The sequence below is a fragment of the Mesoplodon bidens genome, assembly GCF_964165515.1.
Source record: "Mesoplodon bidens genome assembly, chromosome: 6".
NCBI lineage: Eukaryota > Metazoa > Chordata > Mammalia > Artiodactyla > Ziphiidae > Mesoplodon > Mesoplodon bidens.
In genome coordinates, this window is record NC_138162.1 from 8,515,611 (window position 1) to 8,530,148 (window position 14,538).

The 14,538-nt window shown below is 45.9% G+C and overlaps 1 protein-coding gene across 1 annotated transcript in view; it reads right to left on the minus strand.

The window, feature by feature from the left end:
* GARNL3 (GTPase activating Rap/RanGAP domain like 3) overlaps nt 1-11,504 on the minus strand; it is a 154,277-nt gene extending 142,773 nt beyond the window's left edge. Inside the window, exon 1 of the mRNA XM_081237472.1 lies at nt 11,389-11,504. Coding sequence (XP_081093598.1) covers nt 11,389-11,480 — 92 coding nt within the window. The 5' untranslated portion in view covers nt 11,481-11,504. The remainder of the gene's footprint in view (nt 1-11,388) is intronic.
* Nucleotides 11,505-14,538: the final 3,034 nt, after the last annotated feature.

Genomic DNA, 14,538 nt, shown 5'->3' on the forward strand with positions numbered 1-14,538 from the left:
CAGCATTCTGCAGTTGCATGAATCGATGAGTCTCCTCTGCTTGCCATTCATAGCCTTTGATAATCTTTAAAAAAATTTTAACAACTGGTAAGGCACTAATCAGAAAAGGTGCAATGTGTTACTAGTCCTGTTTGTAGCTGAAGGAGAACTGTTCAATGGTGATTACAACTGGGTAGCCAGGAGTAGGAATCACTTGACCACAATCCAAGCCACCACTTTTCACCTGGTATCAGAGCCACAGGCATTGCCCACTGCAAGTGGCTATGAAAGCAGAGTTATGAATGATGGCTGGTAAGTATAATGAGGCGAGATTTGACTTCACTATTAGGGAAAGATAATAGAGTTGCCCAATAACAAAAAGGCCTGCAGTAGTGGGTTCCCTGACCTTAGATGTAATAAGCAGAAGTTGGATGACCAGCTGCAAGTGTTGTAGAAAAGATTCCTGTATTATCCTAGAGGAATGGTTTTCAAAATATGTCCCTGAGCCAGCAGTACTGGTATTACTTGTGAGCTTGTTAGAAATACAATTCATAGACCCACGCTGACCTAGGAAATCAGAATCTCGGGGTGGGGGGTGGGGGAGGGGCAGAACACAGTCTTAAGAAGCCCTCCTGGTGATTCTCATATATGTCAGGTTTGAGAACCACTATATTAGACTTGAGAGCACTGGTTCTCAAACAGTTTCCTAAGCCCCCATCCCCAGAGATTCTGATTGAGTAAATTTAGGGTTGGGCTTGAAAATTTGCATTTCTAACAAGTTCCCAGGTAATGCTGATGCCACTGATCCAGGGACCACACTTTAAGTACCATTGTCTGAGAGGTTGACCTAAGAGATGTCTAAAGTTCCATTCAATGTTGAGATTCTTTGATCTTGAGGATTTATGCTGCAAATCCAGTCCTACTACGTAACCCTGTTAATGCTTTGGTTCACATGTGGTCTGGCTCCACGAAGTGTTGCAGCCAAAATGACACAGCTCAGCAAGAGAGGAGTACTTTAAAATAACTCAGGTTCATCACAAAGTCACAAAAGATAACAGATATATTTCTTAAAATATATCTTAGAGCAACAAAAACAATAGGGAAACCTATTAGCCACACTCAGACAAAGTAGGTGTTTCTGCACCCCCTACAGATTTTTATTCAGGCAGTCCTAACCAGTGCCCTGTGGACCTATTGTCCTTTGCCTCAATCCCTCTTTTCCTAAATCTACAGCTCAAAAAACTACAAAAAAGCAAGGCAGGACCTTGCTCTGAGGGCAGGAGAGGAGGAAAAACTGAATGGGCAAAGCTAGAATTTTAATGAGGCATGGGAAGGGAAAGGTTGAGAACCTTCACATAAACATTAATCATTTTTGTCCATAACAGTTATGATTTAGTAATGCTTTGTGCCAGACACTGTTTTTAGCACTTTGCACAAATCAGTTCACTTAAAGCTCACATCAATATTGTGAGAGCGGTGTTACGGTCATTTTACAAATGAGTTAACCAAGGCTTAGAGGGGTTAATCAACTTGTCCAAGGCCACACACACAGCAAGCGAAAAGTCAGAAACCTGAGCCCAGGTCTGTGTCGCTCCAAAGCCCTTGTTCTTGAACACAGCCTGATATGCCTTCCTACAAAATGAGGACAAACACATCTAGGGCAAGCGGCTTCACAGCATCAGCGTCTGGCCCTATGGCCTCCAGGTTTCCCAGCTAGTCCTCCTCACTGCCACCTGCTCGGAGGCCTCTTGCCTGGGCCCCTCCTTGCTCCTTTGTGTTCATTATGTGTTGTGTCTGCCTGCCAGTTGTAGGAGCTGATACAGCACCGGTCCCCAACCCCCAGGCCGCAGACCGGTTTCAGTCCTCGGCCTGTTAGGAACAAGGCCACACAGCAGGAGGTGAGCGGTGGGTGAGCGAGCAAGGCTTCATCTGCTGCTCCCCATCGCTTGCATTACCACCTGAACCATCCGCCCCAACCCTGGTCCGTGGAAAAATTGTCTTCCACAAAACTGGTCCCTGGTGCCAAAAAGGTTGGGGACCACTGTGATAGAGGATAGTCAGCAAAGACAGTTGCCATCCTGAAATAATGCCTTTTTTGCCTTGATGTCACCAAGATGATTGAGTAAATATAGTTAAACCAGATTCTGAAAGGCCCTAAACACAAGGCAGCGGCATTTAAACTTGACACAATAGGAAATGAGAAGTAGTGGAGGACTTTTGGAGTAAGGGAGGCTAATCTGGCAACACGCCCACAAATTAGGCCAAGGCTCCCTCCCCTGGCTGTCCATCACAATCACCTGCATCCCACGCCCCATTACCACCCTGGACTTTCTGGAACAATAGGCCTGGAGGAGGGACCCACACACTTATATGGTTAAGATGTTTCACAGGTGACTGTTCTTCATTGGCCCTAAAAGTCCACGATGTCAGCCCAATACAAGACAGCTCTTAATATTTCTCACTTAAAAGTGAGATGATTTGGATTAACGGATTAAAGAAGTAATTTTTTTTAAAGCAACAGAAACATTAGGAGAAACTGTAGACGAACATTTATCTTTTTAAGTCACGGAGACCTTTTTAACTAAGCATAAACAGGAGGAATAAATTAGTAGATTTGACTAAACTTAAAAAAAAATGATAATAAAGTCTAACAAAAAAACACCATAAAGAAAGTTAAAAGGCAAATAATGAAGTGCAAAAAATATTTGCTACAGAAGGTGGAGTCAAGATGGCGGTGTGGGAAGACGTGGAGTTAGCGTCTCCCCACAACTAGGGCGCCTGCTGGCCGCTGGTGAGAAACTCTGACATCCAAGGAGACGGGAAGAACCCCAAAGTGAACTGGTAGGACACAGGGGGACTGACGGGGGAGGAGAAGTGGAGGCCTGACAGGATCTGCACCCCTGAGGCTGGGAAGATCAGGAGAGGAAGGTGTGAGGGGCCCTCCCAGGCCGGAGGAGCAGGAGAGGAGAAGAGTGCGTTTGCCCTGCCCACTTGAGCCCAAGGAGCCTGCTGGGCTCCCAGGTGAGGTCCCCTGCCTTCTGAGACCAGGGCTGGGGGGCACGACTGGGCCCCTTCTTTTCCTTGAGCCTAAGACCCACCCCCCACAGTCTCCAGCGCCTTTTCCAGCCCCGTGGGTCCTAAGCATAGGCCCTGCCCACCACCCAAACCTTGAAAAAAAATATGTCACACATGAAGGAGCAAGGTAAAAACCTACAAACCAAATAGATAAAGAGGAAATAGGCAATCTACCTGAAAAAGAATTCAGAATAATGATAGTAAAGATGATCCAGAATCCCGGAAATAGAATGGAGGCACGGATTGAGAAAATAAAAGAAATGTTTAAAAAGATCTGGAAGAACTAAAGAACAAACAAACAGAGATGAACAACACAATAACTGAAATGAAAAATACACTAGAAGGAATCAATAACAGAATAACTGAGGCAGAAGAACGAATAAGTGAGCTGGAAGACAAAATGGTGGAAATAACTGCTGAGGAGCAGAATAAAGAAAAAAAATGAAAAGAATTGAAGACAATCTCAGAGACCACTGGGACAACACTAAACACACCAACATTCGAATTATAGGGGTCCCAGAAGAAGAAGAGAAAAAGAAAGGGTCTGAGAAAATATTTGAAGAGATTATAGTCGAAAACTTCCCTAACATGGGAAAGAAAATAGTCACCCAAGTCCAGGAAGCACAGAGAGTCCCATACAGGATAAACCCTAGGAAAAACACACCAAGACACATATTAATCAAACTAACAAAAATTAAATTCAAAGAAAAAAATATTCAAAGGAGCAAGGGAAAAATAAAAAATAACATACAAAGGAATCCCCATAAGGTTATGAGCTGATTTTTCAGCAGAAACTCTGCAGGCCAGAAGGGAGTGGCAGGATATACTTAAAGTGATGAAAGAGAAGAACCTACAACCAAGATTACTCTACCCAGCAAAGATCTCATTCAGATTCGATGGAGAAGTCAAAAGCTTTTCAGACAAGCAAAAGCTAAGAGAATTCAGCACCACCAAACCAGCTTTACAACAAATGCTAAAGGAACTTCTCTAGATGGGAAACACAAGAGAAGGAAAAGACCCACAAAAACAAACCTAAAACAATTAAGAAAATGGCAATAGGAACATACATATCAATAATAACCTTGTAAATGGATTAAATGCCCCAACCAAAAGACACAGACTGGCTGAATGGATACAAAAACAAGATCCATATATATGCTATCTACAAGAGACCCACTTCGCACCTAGGGACACATACAGACTGAACGTGAAGGGATGGAAAAAGATATTCCATGCAAATGGAAATCAAAAGAAAGCCGGAGTAGCAATACTTGTATCAGATAAAATAGACTTAAAATAAAGACTGTTACAAGAGATAAGGAGGGACACTACATAATGATCAAGGGATTAATCCAAGAAGAAGAAATAACAATTAAATGTTTATGCACCCAACATAGGAGTACCTCAAAACATAAGGCAAATGTTAATAACCATGAAAGGAGAAATCGACAGTAACACAGTAATAGTAGGGGACTTTAACACCCCACTTACACCAATGGACAGATCATCTGAACAGAAAATAAATAAGGAAACACAAGCTTTAAATGACACAAGAGACCAGATAGATCTAATTGATATTAATAGAACATTCCACCCGAAAGTGGCAGAATACACTTTCTTCTCAAGTGCACATGGAACATTCTCCAGGATAGATCACATCTTGGGTCACAAATCAAGCCTTGGAAAATTTAAGAAAGTTGAAGTCGTATCAAGCATCTTTTCTGACCACAATGCTATGAGATTGGAAATCAGTTACAGGAAAAAAAAACTGTAAAAAACACAAATACATGGAGGTTAAACAGTGCACTACTAAATAACCAAGAGATCACTGAAGAAATCAAAGAAGAAATTTAAAAATACATAGAAACAAATAACAATGAAAACACGATGACCCAAAACCTATGGGATGCAGCAAAAGCAGTTCTAAGAGGGTAGTTTGTAGCAATACAATCTCACCTCAAGAAACAAGAAAAATCTCAAATAAACAAACTAAACCTACACTTAAAACAACTAGAAAAGAACAACAAAGAAAACCCAAAGTCAGTAGAAGGAAAGAAATCATAAAGATCAGAGCTAAATAAAGGAAATAGAAATGAAGAAAACAATAGCAAAGATCAATAAAACTAAAAGCTGGTTCTTTGAGAAGATAAACAAAATTGATAAACCCTTAGCCAGACTCATCAAGAAAAAAAGGGAGAGGACGCAAATCAATAAAAATAGAAATGAAAAAGGAGAAATCACAACTGACACTGCAGAAATACAAAGGATTTTAAGAGACTACTACAAACAACTATATGCCAGTAAAATGAACAACCAGGAAGAAATGGACAAATTCTTGGAAAGGTACAATTTTCCATGACTGAAACACCAAGAATTAGAAAATATAAACCGACCTATCACAAGTAATGAAATTGAAACCATAACTAAAAATCTTCCAACAAACAAAAGTCCAGGACCAGATGGCTTCACAGGAGAATTCTATCAATCATTTAAAGAAGAGCTAACACCGATCCTTCTCAAAGTCTTCCAAAATATAGCAGAGGGAGGAACACTCCCAAACTCATTCTACGAGGCCACCATCACCCTGATACCAAAACCAGACAAAGGTGTTACAGAAAAAGAAAACTACAGGACAATATCTCTGATGAACATAGATGCAAAAATCCTAAACAAAATACTAGCAAACAGAATCCAACAGCACATTAAAAGGATCATACACCATGATTTATCCCAGGGATGCAAGGATTCTTCAATATATGCAAATCAATCAATGTGATACACCACATTAACAAATTAAGGAATAAAAACTATATGATCATCTCAATAGATGCAGAAAAAGCTTTTGACAAAATTCAACACCCATTTATGATAAAAACTCTCCAGAAAATGGGCATAGAGGGAACCTACCTCAACATAATAAAGGCCATATATGATAAACCCACAACAAGCATCATACTCAATGGTGAAAAACTGAAAGCATTTCCACTAAGATCAGGAACAAGACAAGGATGTTCACTCTCACCACTCTTATTCAACATAGTTTTGGAAGTCCTAGCCACAGCAATCAGAGAAGAAAAAGAAATAAAAGGAATACAAATTGGAAAAGAAGAAGTAAAGCTGTCACTGTTTACTGATGACATGACACTATACATAGAAAATCCTAAAGATGCCACCAGAAAACTACTAGAACTAATCAATGAATTTGGTAAGGTTGGAGGATACAAAATTAATGCACAGAAATCTCTGGCATTCCTATAAACCAACAACAAAAAATCAGAAAGAAAAACTAAGGAAACACTCCTATTTACCATTGCAACAAAAAGAATAAAATACCTAGGAATAAACCTGCCTAAGAAGGTGAAAGACTTGTACTCAGAAAACTATAAGACACTGATGAAAGAAATCAAAGATGACATAAACAGATGGAGAAATATACCATGTTCTTGGATTGGAAGAATGAATATTGTGAAAATGACTATACTACCCAAAGCAATCTACAGATTCAATGCAATCCCTATCAAACTATCTATGGCATTCTTCACAGAATTAGAACAAAAAATTTTACAATTCGTACGGAAACACAAAAGACCCCAAATAGCCAAAGCAATCTTGAAAAAGAAAAACAGAGTTGGAGGAATCAGGCTCCCGGACTTCAAACTATACCACAAAGCTACAGTAATCAAGACAGTATGGTACTGGTACAAAAACAGAAATATAGGGCTTCCCTGGTGGCACAGTGGTTGAGAGTCCACGTGCCGATGCAGGGCATGCGGGTTCGTGCCCCTGTCCAGGAAGATCCCACGTGCCGTGGAGCGGATGGGCCTGTAAGCCATGGCCACTGAGCCTGCGTGTCTGGAGCCTGTGCTCCGCAACGGGAGAGGCCACAACAGTGAGAGGCCCGCGTACAGCAAAAAAAAAAAAAAAAAAAAAAAAACAGAAATATAGATCAATGGTACAAGGTAGAATGCCCACAGAAAAACCCACGCACATATGGGTACCTAATTTATGACAAAGGAGGCAAGAACATACAATGGAGAAAAGACAGCCTCTTCAATAGGTGGTGCTAGGAAAACTGGACAGCTACATGTAAAAGAAGAAATTAGAACACTCCCTAACACCATACAAAAAAATAAACTCCAAATGGATTAAAGACTTAAATGTAACACCAGGCACTATAAAACTCTTAGAGGAAAACATGGGAAAAACACTCTTTGACATAAACCACAGCAAGATCTTTTTTGACCCACCTCCTAGAGTAATGGAAATAAAAACAAAAATAAACAAATGGGACTTAATTAAATTTAAAAGCTTTTGCACAGCAAAGGAAACCATAAACAAGACAAAAAGACAAACCTCAGAATGGGAGAAAATATTTGCCAATGAAACACCAGACAAAGGATTAATCTCCAAATATACAAACAGCTCATGGAGCTCAATATCAAAAAAACAAACAAACCAGTTAAAAAATGGGTGGAAGAAAAAAAAAAAGAAAAAAAAAATGGGTGGAAGACCTAAATAGACATTTCCCCAAGGAAGACATACAGATGGCCAAGAGGCACATGAAAAGATGCTCAACATCACTAATTATTAGAGAAATGCAAATCAAAACTACAATGAGGTATCACCTCATGCCAGTCAGAATGGCCATTATCAAAAAATCTAGAAACAATAAATGCTGGAAAGGGTGTGGTGAAAAGGGAACCCTCCTGCACTGTTGGTGGGAACGTAAATTGATACAACCACTATGGAAGACAGTATGGAGGTTCCTTAAAAAATTACAAACAGAACTACCATATGACTCAGCAATTACACTATTGGGGCATATTCCCTGAGAAAACCATAATTCAAAAAGGGTCATGTACCACAATGTTCATTGCAGCACTATTTACAATAGCCAGGACATGGAAGCAACCTAAGTGTCCATCGACAGATGAATGAATTAAGAAGATGTGGCACATATACACAATGGAATATTACTCAGCCATAAAAAGAAACAAAATTGAGTTATTTGTAGTGAGGTGGATGGACCCAGAGTCTGTCATACAGAGTGAAGTAAGTTAGAAAGAGAAAAACAAATACCGTATGCTAACGCATATATATGGAATCTAAAAAAAAAAAAGGTACTGATGAACCTAGTTGCAGCGCAGGAATAAAGAGGTAGACACAGAGAATGGACTTGAGGACATGGGGTGGGAGGGCGAAGCTGGGGCAAAGTGAGAGTGGCATCGACGTATATACACGACCGACTGTAAAACAGTTGGCTGGTGGGAAGCAGCAGCGTAGCAGGGAGATGGGCTGGGTGCTTTGCGATGACCTAGAGGGGTGGGATAGGGAGGATGGGAGGGAGGCTCAAGAGGGAGGGGATATGGGGACATGTGTATGCATATGGCTGATTCGCTTTGTTGTGCAATAGAAACTAACACAGTATTGTGAAGCAATTATACTCCAATAAAGATCTATTAAAAACAAATTAGGGCTTCCCTGGTGGCGCAGTGGTTGAGAGTCCGCCTGCCGATGCAGGGGACACGAGTTCATGCCCCGGTCCGGGAAGATCCCACATGCCGCAGAGCGGCTGGTCCTGTGAGCCATGGCCGCTGAGCCTACGCATCCGGAGCCTGTGCTCCGCAACGGGAGAGGCCACAACAGTGAGAGGCCCGCGTACCACAAAAAAACAAAACAAAACAAAAAAAACAAATTAAAGTAGCTGAAAAAAAATTTGCTACATATTTGACAAAAAAATTAATTCCCTTAATAAATAAAAAGTGCTTCAATTCAATAAGGAAAAGATAAATATTCCAAAGGAAAACTGGACAAAGTACATTATATGTATTTCATTTGAAGAAGAAATACCAATTATGAATAAATGTGAGAAAAAAGTTTCACCTCACTACTAAACATGGAAATTCAAATTAAAACAAGATATCGCTTTGGCAAATGTTTATAAATGATAATGCCTAGCAGTGAGGATGAGAAAAAACAGGCACGTTTGTATGCTCTTGGGAGAACTATAAACTGGCACAACTTTCTGGTGGGCAATTTGGCCTTATGCTTCAAAAGCCTTTAAAATGTTCATTTTCTGGGATCCAATAATCTCTATCACTTCTATGAATTTATCTTAAGGAGATGATTACCTCTTACAGACTCATACACAGACTAATGTACATGGATTCAATGTGTCTTTAGTACGAGTAAGAAACTGGTAATAAACTGCATGTACAATAATAAAGGATGGGTTAAATACATTGTCTTCCAACAAACAAATTATTTTTATAATCACAAAAATGGTAATCATTATTTCTATGGTTTATATAATAATATCATGGAGTGTTAAATAGAGGGAAACACCTTTGGAGGCCAAGAAGTCATTTAGTCTTTCAGGTGTAACATCATGAAGACAAAGGAGGGGGTGGTAAAAGTGAGAGTTCAGAGGAAGAGAGAAATTTTCTAAACCAGTGCTGTGCAATATTGGAAACATTAGTCATATGTGGCTATTTAAAGTTAAATAAAATTTAAAATTCATTGCCTTAGTTGCATGAGCCATATTTCAAGAGCTCAATACCCACAGGTGGCTAGTGGTCACAGTATCAGACAGGATGGGCTATAGAATGCCTCCATTATCAGAGAAAGTTCTATTGGACAGTGCTGCTCTAAACATTCTACCTCAGGCCTGGATCCAGCTTTTGACTCATCTCTTCAGCCTCATCTCTTGGTGCACTTTCCATCCTTCATGCTCCAGCAACAAGAGTGTAAGCATCAGAAGGGCAGAGACCATATCTGCCTGGTGCTCCCGGTCTAGTGGGGGAGAGGTGTTATCCGGGTAATTATACACAGTGGTGTGTGGACTAGCAGTCAATGTGTAGATTGTTGATACAGCACAGAGCTCAGGTTGGGGTTCAGGGAAGACTTCCCAGAGGAGGGGTTGGCGTTACCCAAAAAGTAAAGACAAGACTATTCTAAGTAGAGAAAAGAGCATGGTATGAGTAAAGGCACAGATGAGAGCACAGCATAAGGGAATAATTACCAGCTGGTCAGGCATTTATTCAAGAGATAGTAAATGCCTGTGATGGGCCCGGCCTGAGCCAGCCTCCGAGGACAGAGCAGTGAACAGCTATGGTCTCTGTCCTCAGGATGCTTATACTCTCATCAGGTACTTCTGAAGCACCAAGGGTGAGGTGAGGTGACAAGGGCCTGGCATCTCATATTAAGGGTCCTGTTTTTTATCCTAGCAATTGAACCCTCTTTTCTGCCACAGGGAGGGCCAGAGTCCTATCTTTCTCCCCTTCCTTTTTGCCCCAGTCCCCATCGCAGCCCTGGGAGACGGAGAGCTCCTGGGAGGGGGGAGGGGAGGTAAGACATGGGAGGGGCACAGTGGACAGTGCAGTAAGACTCTTCCAGCGGCCAATGAGAATGTGGATTTGAGACGTGGAAGAGTAAAGATGGGAAGTGTGGTTGGGGGGCTGCTGGAGTATTCTGGAAGGGACCAGGGACTGAAAAATGGGAGGGCTCACTTCAGCGACGTTGGAGCGGGAGAAGACACTCCAAGTCAAGGAAATGCCCTCTGAGGGAAGGAATCTCGCCAAGCAGAGGGAGCGCCACCGAGCGCGGCGGGAGAGGGCGTGTCTTCCAGGCAAGGTTCCAGGGAGAAGAAGGACCCGGACACAACAGGCGAGTTCCCCAAGCCAAAGGAAGCGGGCGGGAGGGGCACGGGCACCCCTGTCAGAGGAACGGCATCGGCGGGTCAGAGGGGCAGGAGGGGCCGGGCATGTCGGGGCCAGCGGCCAGGATGGGCGGGGCCGTGAGGCAGCAGGTGTGCGTTATCTGGGGAGCCAGGCTAGGAAGGCTGGAGCTGGCCTGGGTCCTGGGGCAGCTCAGAGGGACTCCCCGGGGAGGGAGACCTACCTCCCTTGGACTTTAGGGGGGCTATTTCTCGACCTTGTCCTTGAGCATTTACAAGAGGCGGGCAGGGCAAATTCTCCACAGCCCGAAATCCGCCTAGAGCCACGGCTTTGCTCGGGGCCTGACAAGGGGCCGACGCTTTGGGGGCGTCTCAACGACGCTTTGGACCCGTCCAGTCGGGTCTGGATTCCCGACTCTCGTCAGGTGCTTCTCTGGGGCAACCCCCTCCCGCACTTGCCGCTCGGACAGCCCAGCCCCCTTCGACTCCCGGCCGCTGTGCTCAGGCTCCTCGCCAGATCTCTTCAGACCACCACCCCAGCCGAGACCCCTCCCCCCGCCGCGACCTCGCGGCCCTCGGTCCCCTCAGACGGCCACCCCCCACGTGGCCGGCTCCCCACTTCCGCCCCTCCCGGCCGCACCCCTCCCGGGCCGCTGTACCTGGGGCTCTCGAAGCTGCACCCCCTGCGCCGCAGCGCCGCCCTCTTCTGCCGCAGGAGCGCAGCGGCCGCCCCGCCGGGCTCTGGCTCCATCGCCCCGGGCGGGGGCCGCGGGCTCGGGCGCACTCGGGTGGGCTCGGGCCTCGGCGGGGCTCGGCGGGCCGCTCGGCTCGCGCGCCGCAGCCCACGCCCCGCCCCGCGCGCCTCTGCCCGGCCTACGCCCCGCCCTGGCTCCGCCCCTAACTTCGGTCCAGCCGCTCCGTGCCCCTCGGCGGGATCTAGGCCCCGCCCTGGACCCGCCCTAAGGCTCAGTCCCGCCCACTCTGTGCTCCTCAGCCAGGTCCAGACCCCGCCTAACCCCGCCCCGAACTGCGGCCCAGCCCACTCCGCGCCTCTCAGCCAGGTCCAGACCCCACCCCAGCTCCGCCCCGGACTCCAGCCACGCCCCTCCCACACAGACCTCGCGGGGTTCCCCGTGCGGGCTGTCAGCACCTCTGCTAGGCCCACAAGCCTAAAATGCCACCCCGTCCTCAGCTCCGTACAGTCCACGGCCCCTCCCCTCCCGCTCCGTGGCCCTCAGCACCGACCCAGGCCCCACCCACGTACCCTCCCACTACTGAGCTCTCGCGCGCGGCCTCCGCCCTCACCCCAAGGGTCGGCTCCTCAGAGAGTCGCCCCTCCACATCTCAGTACCTCTCGGCCCTTTCTAACGTAGCACCGTCCCCTCTTAGGGCCGCCTTTCCCCGTGCCCCAACCATAGGCAAGGCCCTGCTTTTTCTCTCGAAAGCGCCCTCTCTCCTCGCCTCGACAGTGCCGGCCAAGCTCAAGCTCCCAGCCCTGCTCAACCCAACCCGGACAGTCCCCGCCCACAGCACCGCCTCCGCATGTGGCCCCGCCCACTCCACCTCACCTCCGCGGGTGCCCTGGCCCTGGCCTGCTGGCTACATTCCCGGGTATGATGTCGGCCCTCGAGGCTAAATAGGAATTCTACCGTAGAGTCTGCGTTAGCTCGCCGATCTCTCCATCCATCAAAAGGAGGTACTGCTTTCTCCAAGTGTTGTTTGTGGTGCCTATCGCAGTGAGGCTGAGGGGCTGGAGCTTTGCAGGCTACCAGTTGTGAGCTGGTCTTGACTTCATCACTTTCCTGCACCGTCAGATGCATCCATCTCACAGCCCTCGAACACTGCCCTGGGGCTGAGGGCAGCGACCCCATCCGGGTAAAGCTGTGGGTCACTGTACCATCTAAGTCGTGAGGAGCAGGTGAGCTAGGGCCCCTCAACCAGCGGGGCTTGTCATAGCTAGGGAGGTGTGGCCATACGGGCCCGAACCGGGGTGGTGGAGCAGAGGCTGCGGAGTGTGTGTGCAGGAGCCTGAGCTTGGAGAATCGGCCACCGCAGCTTTGGAAGGCACTAGCTGGGAAGCTGAGGCAGGCGGGGCCAGGGGTGCCCATGATCATCTTGGATCATGTCACCCCCTGGTGCACACTCCCTCAATAACTTCAAGGTGCTTTCCCAGAAGGCCTGGACTCCTCCACTGCCGGACATTCCAGCAGAGAAGCCAGTCTGGAGGGAGAATGCAGGGGAGAGAAAAGATGTAGGGGGCTTCCCATTTCTCCTTCCTGCCCCTTGAGACTTCACCTTCGTCCTCCCCTCAGGTTTCCATGGGACAATCCTTGTAAGACAGTGCCCCCTCTTCTCTTAAGCAAGCCAGAGTGGGTTTCTGGGTTTTGCCTAGCATCATGAACTCCCCTCAACACATCTTTTCAGACTGGGATCCCACTGCTCCCCCAAATCCTTTACTGAGACTGGGTTGCTTGCCTCCCCATATTATCCTGCTCCTTCTCTTCTGTCTTCCTGCCTCTCCCACCCACCATGTGTTCAGCGATCTCTGAAATGACTCTCCAAATGCCCCTGCCCTCTAAAGCTTCTCCCAATCCCCCAGGTGCCTCCCCGGAGTGCCCACAGCACTGACTCCGCCCCTCCCTGAGGGCACTGCTCCTGTATGTCATCTATGTTCTAGTAACCTCTTAGCTGAGCGCCCATACCTCCTTCACGTCTCTGTCTGGCACAGCAACTGTTGGCTAAATAAATGCATGTGACTTTAATAAATTGAGCAATATTCATTGGAAAACATTTAATTTCAAAGTAAACAAAAATGTTTACACTAAACTATTTAATTAGTGAAACAATTATCATCAGTGTAACAAGCTGAAAAATACAGCAACTTGATACAAGACTGAGGTAACAAAATACTTCACCAAAAATCTAAAGAATCCCACAGAGGGCTGATGTTCAGTGGTTACTGTGGATGAGACAATTCACAAGAATTAGGAAAAGTCCTTACTCAACTGCATGCAGGGGGTCTGCCGGGAGAAAAGACAGCCCAGGAGAGTGCAACAGACTGAACAAGAGACAAATTAAAATGTAAAAACTGATGTTCAACTTACTTTGAATAATACATAAGAAATTGAAAACTACTCTCTATGCAACATTTTGAATGCTAAGTGGAAAACCATGCATTTTGGCACAAAATTTATTGAAGGTTATACCATACTAATAAATTAATCACTATTGTTTCATTATTGAATGGTCACAGTCATTCAGAAATGGATAAAGAGATGAGTGGTTATAGAACCGACAGATGATCCATCGCTGCTGCTGCGAGCAGGGGTTTCGGGGCTGCCCGTGGCGCACACACACTTGTGCAGCACCAGTGGCGAGGGGGTCCATGGGACGAGTTCTCGACACCCAAGGAAATGCAGCTCTCACTCATGCTGTACTTGTCTTTAACATTGAAATTAAAACCAAAAAACCTCTGAAGTAAATACTGTGAGCATTCTGACCCTACCCTCCGGTTCCACCTCGGAGTCCTCACTGTGTTCAGCTGTAGCTCTGTGCCTGGCTGTTCTGTGCCAACCAGTCACTAGGACAGCAACTGGACTTTTCAGTCTGTTGAGCTTTTTGAAGCCTTTCTGGAGGAATCTGCACCTGGTTTCTACCCTGTGCTAGGAGGGAGGCAGGGTCTTGCTGGGAGAGAGGAAATGGCATGGTGAAGATTATTTGTTCGTTGAGGGGTCAGCTCCATGAGGGCAGGGCTTGGGTTTGTCTTGTTCTCAGACTTTTCTATCCTGGGTGGAGCCTGGCACACAGGA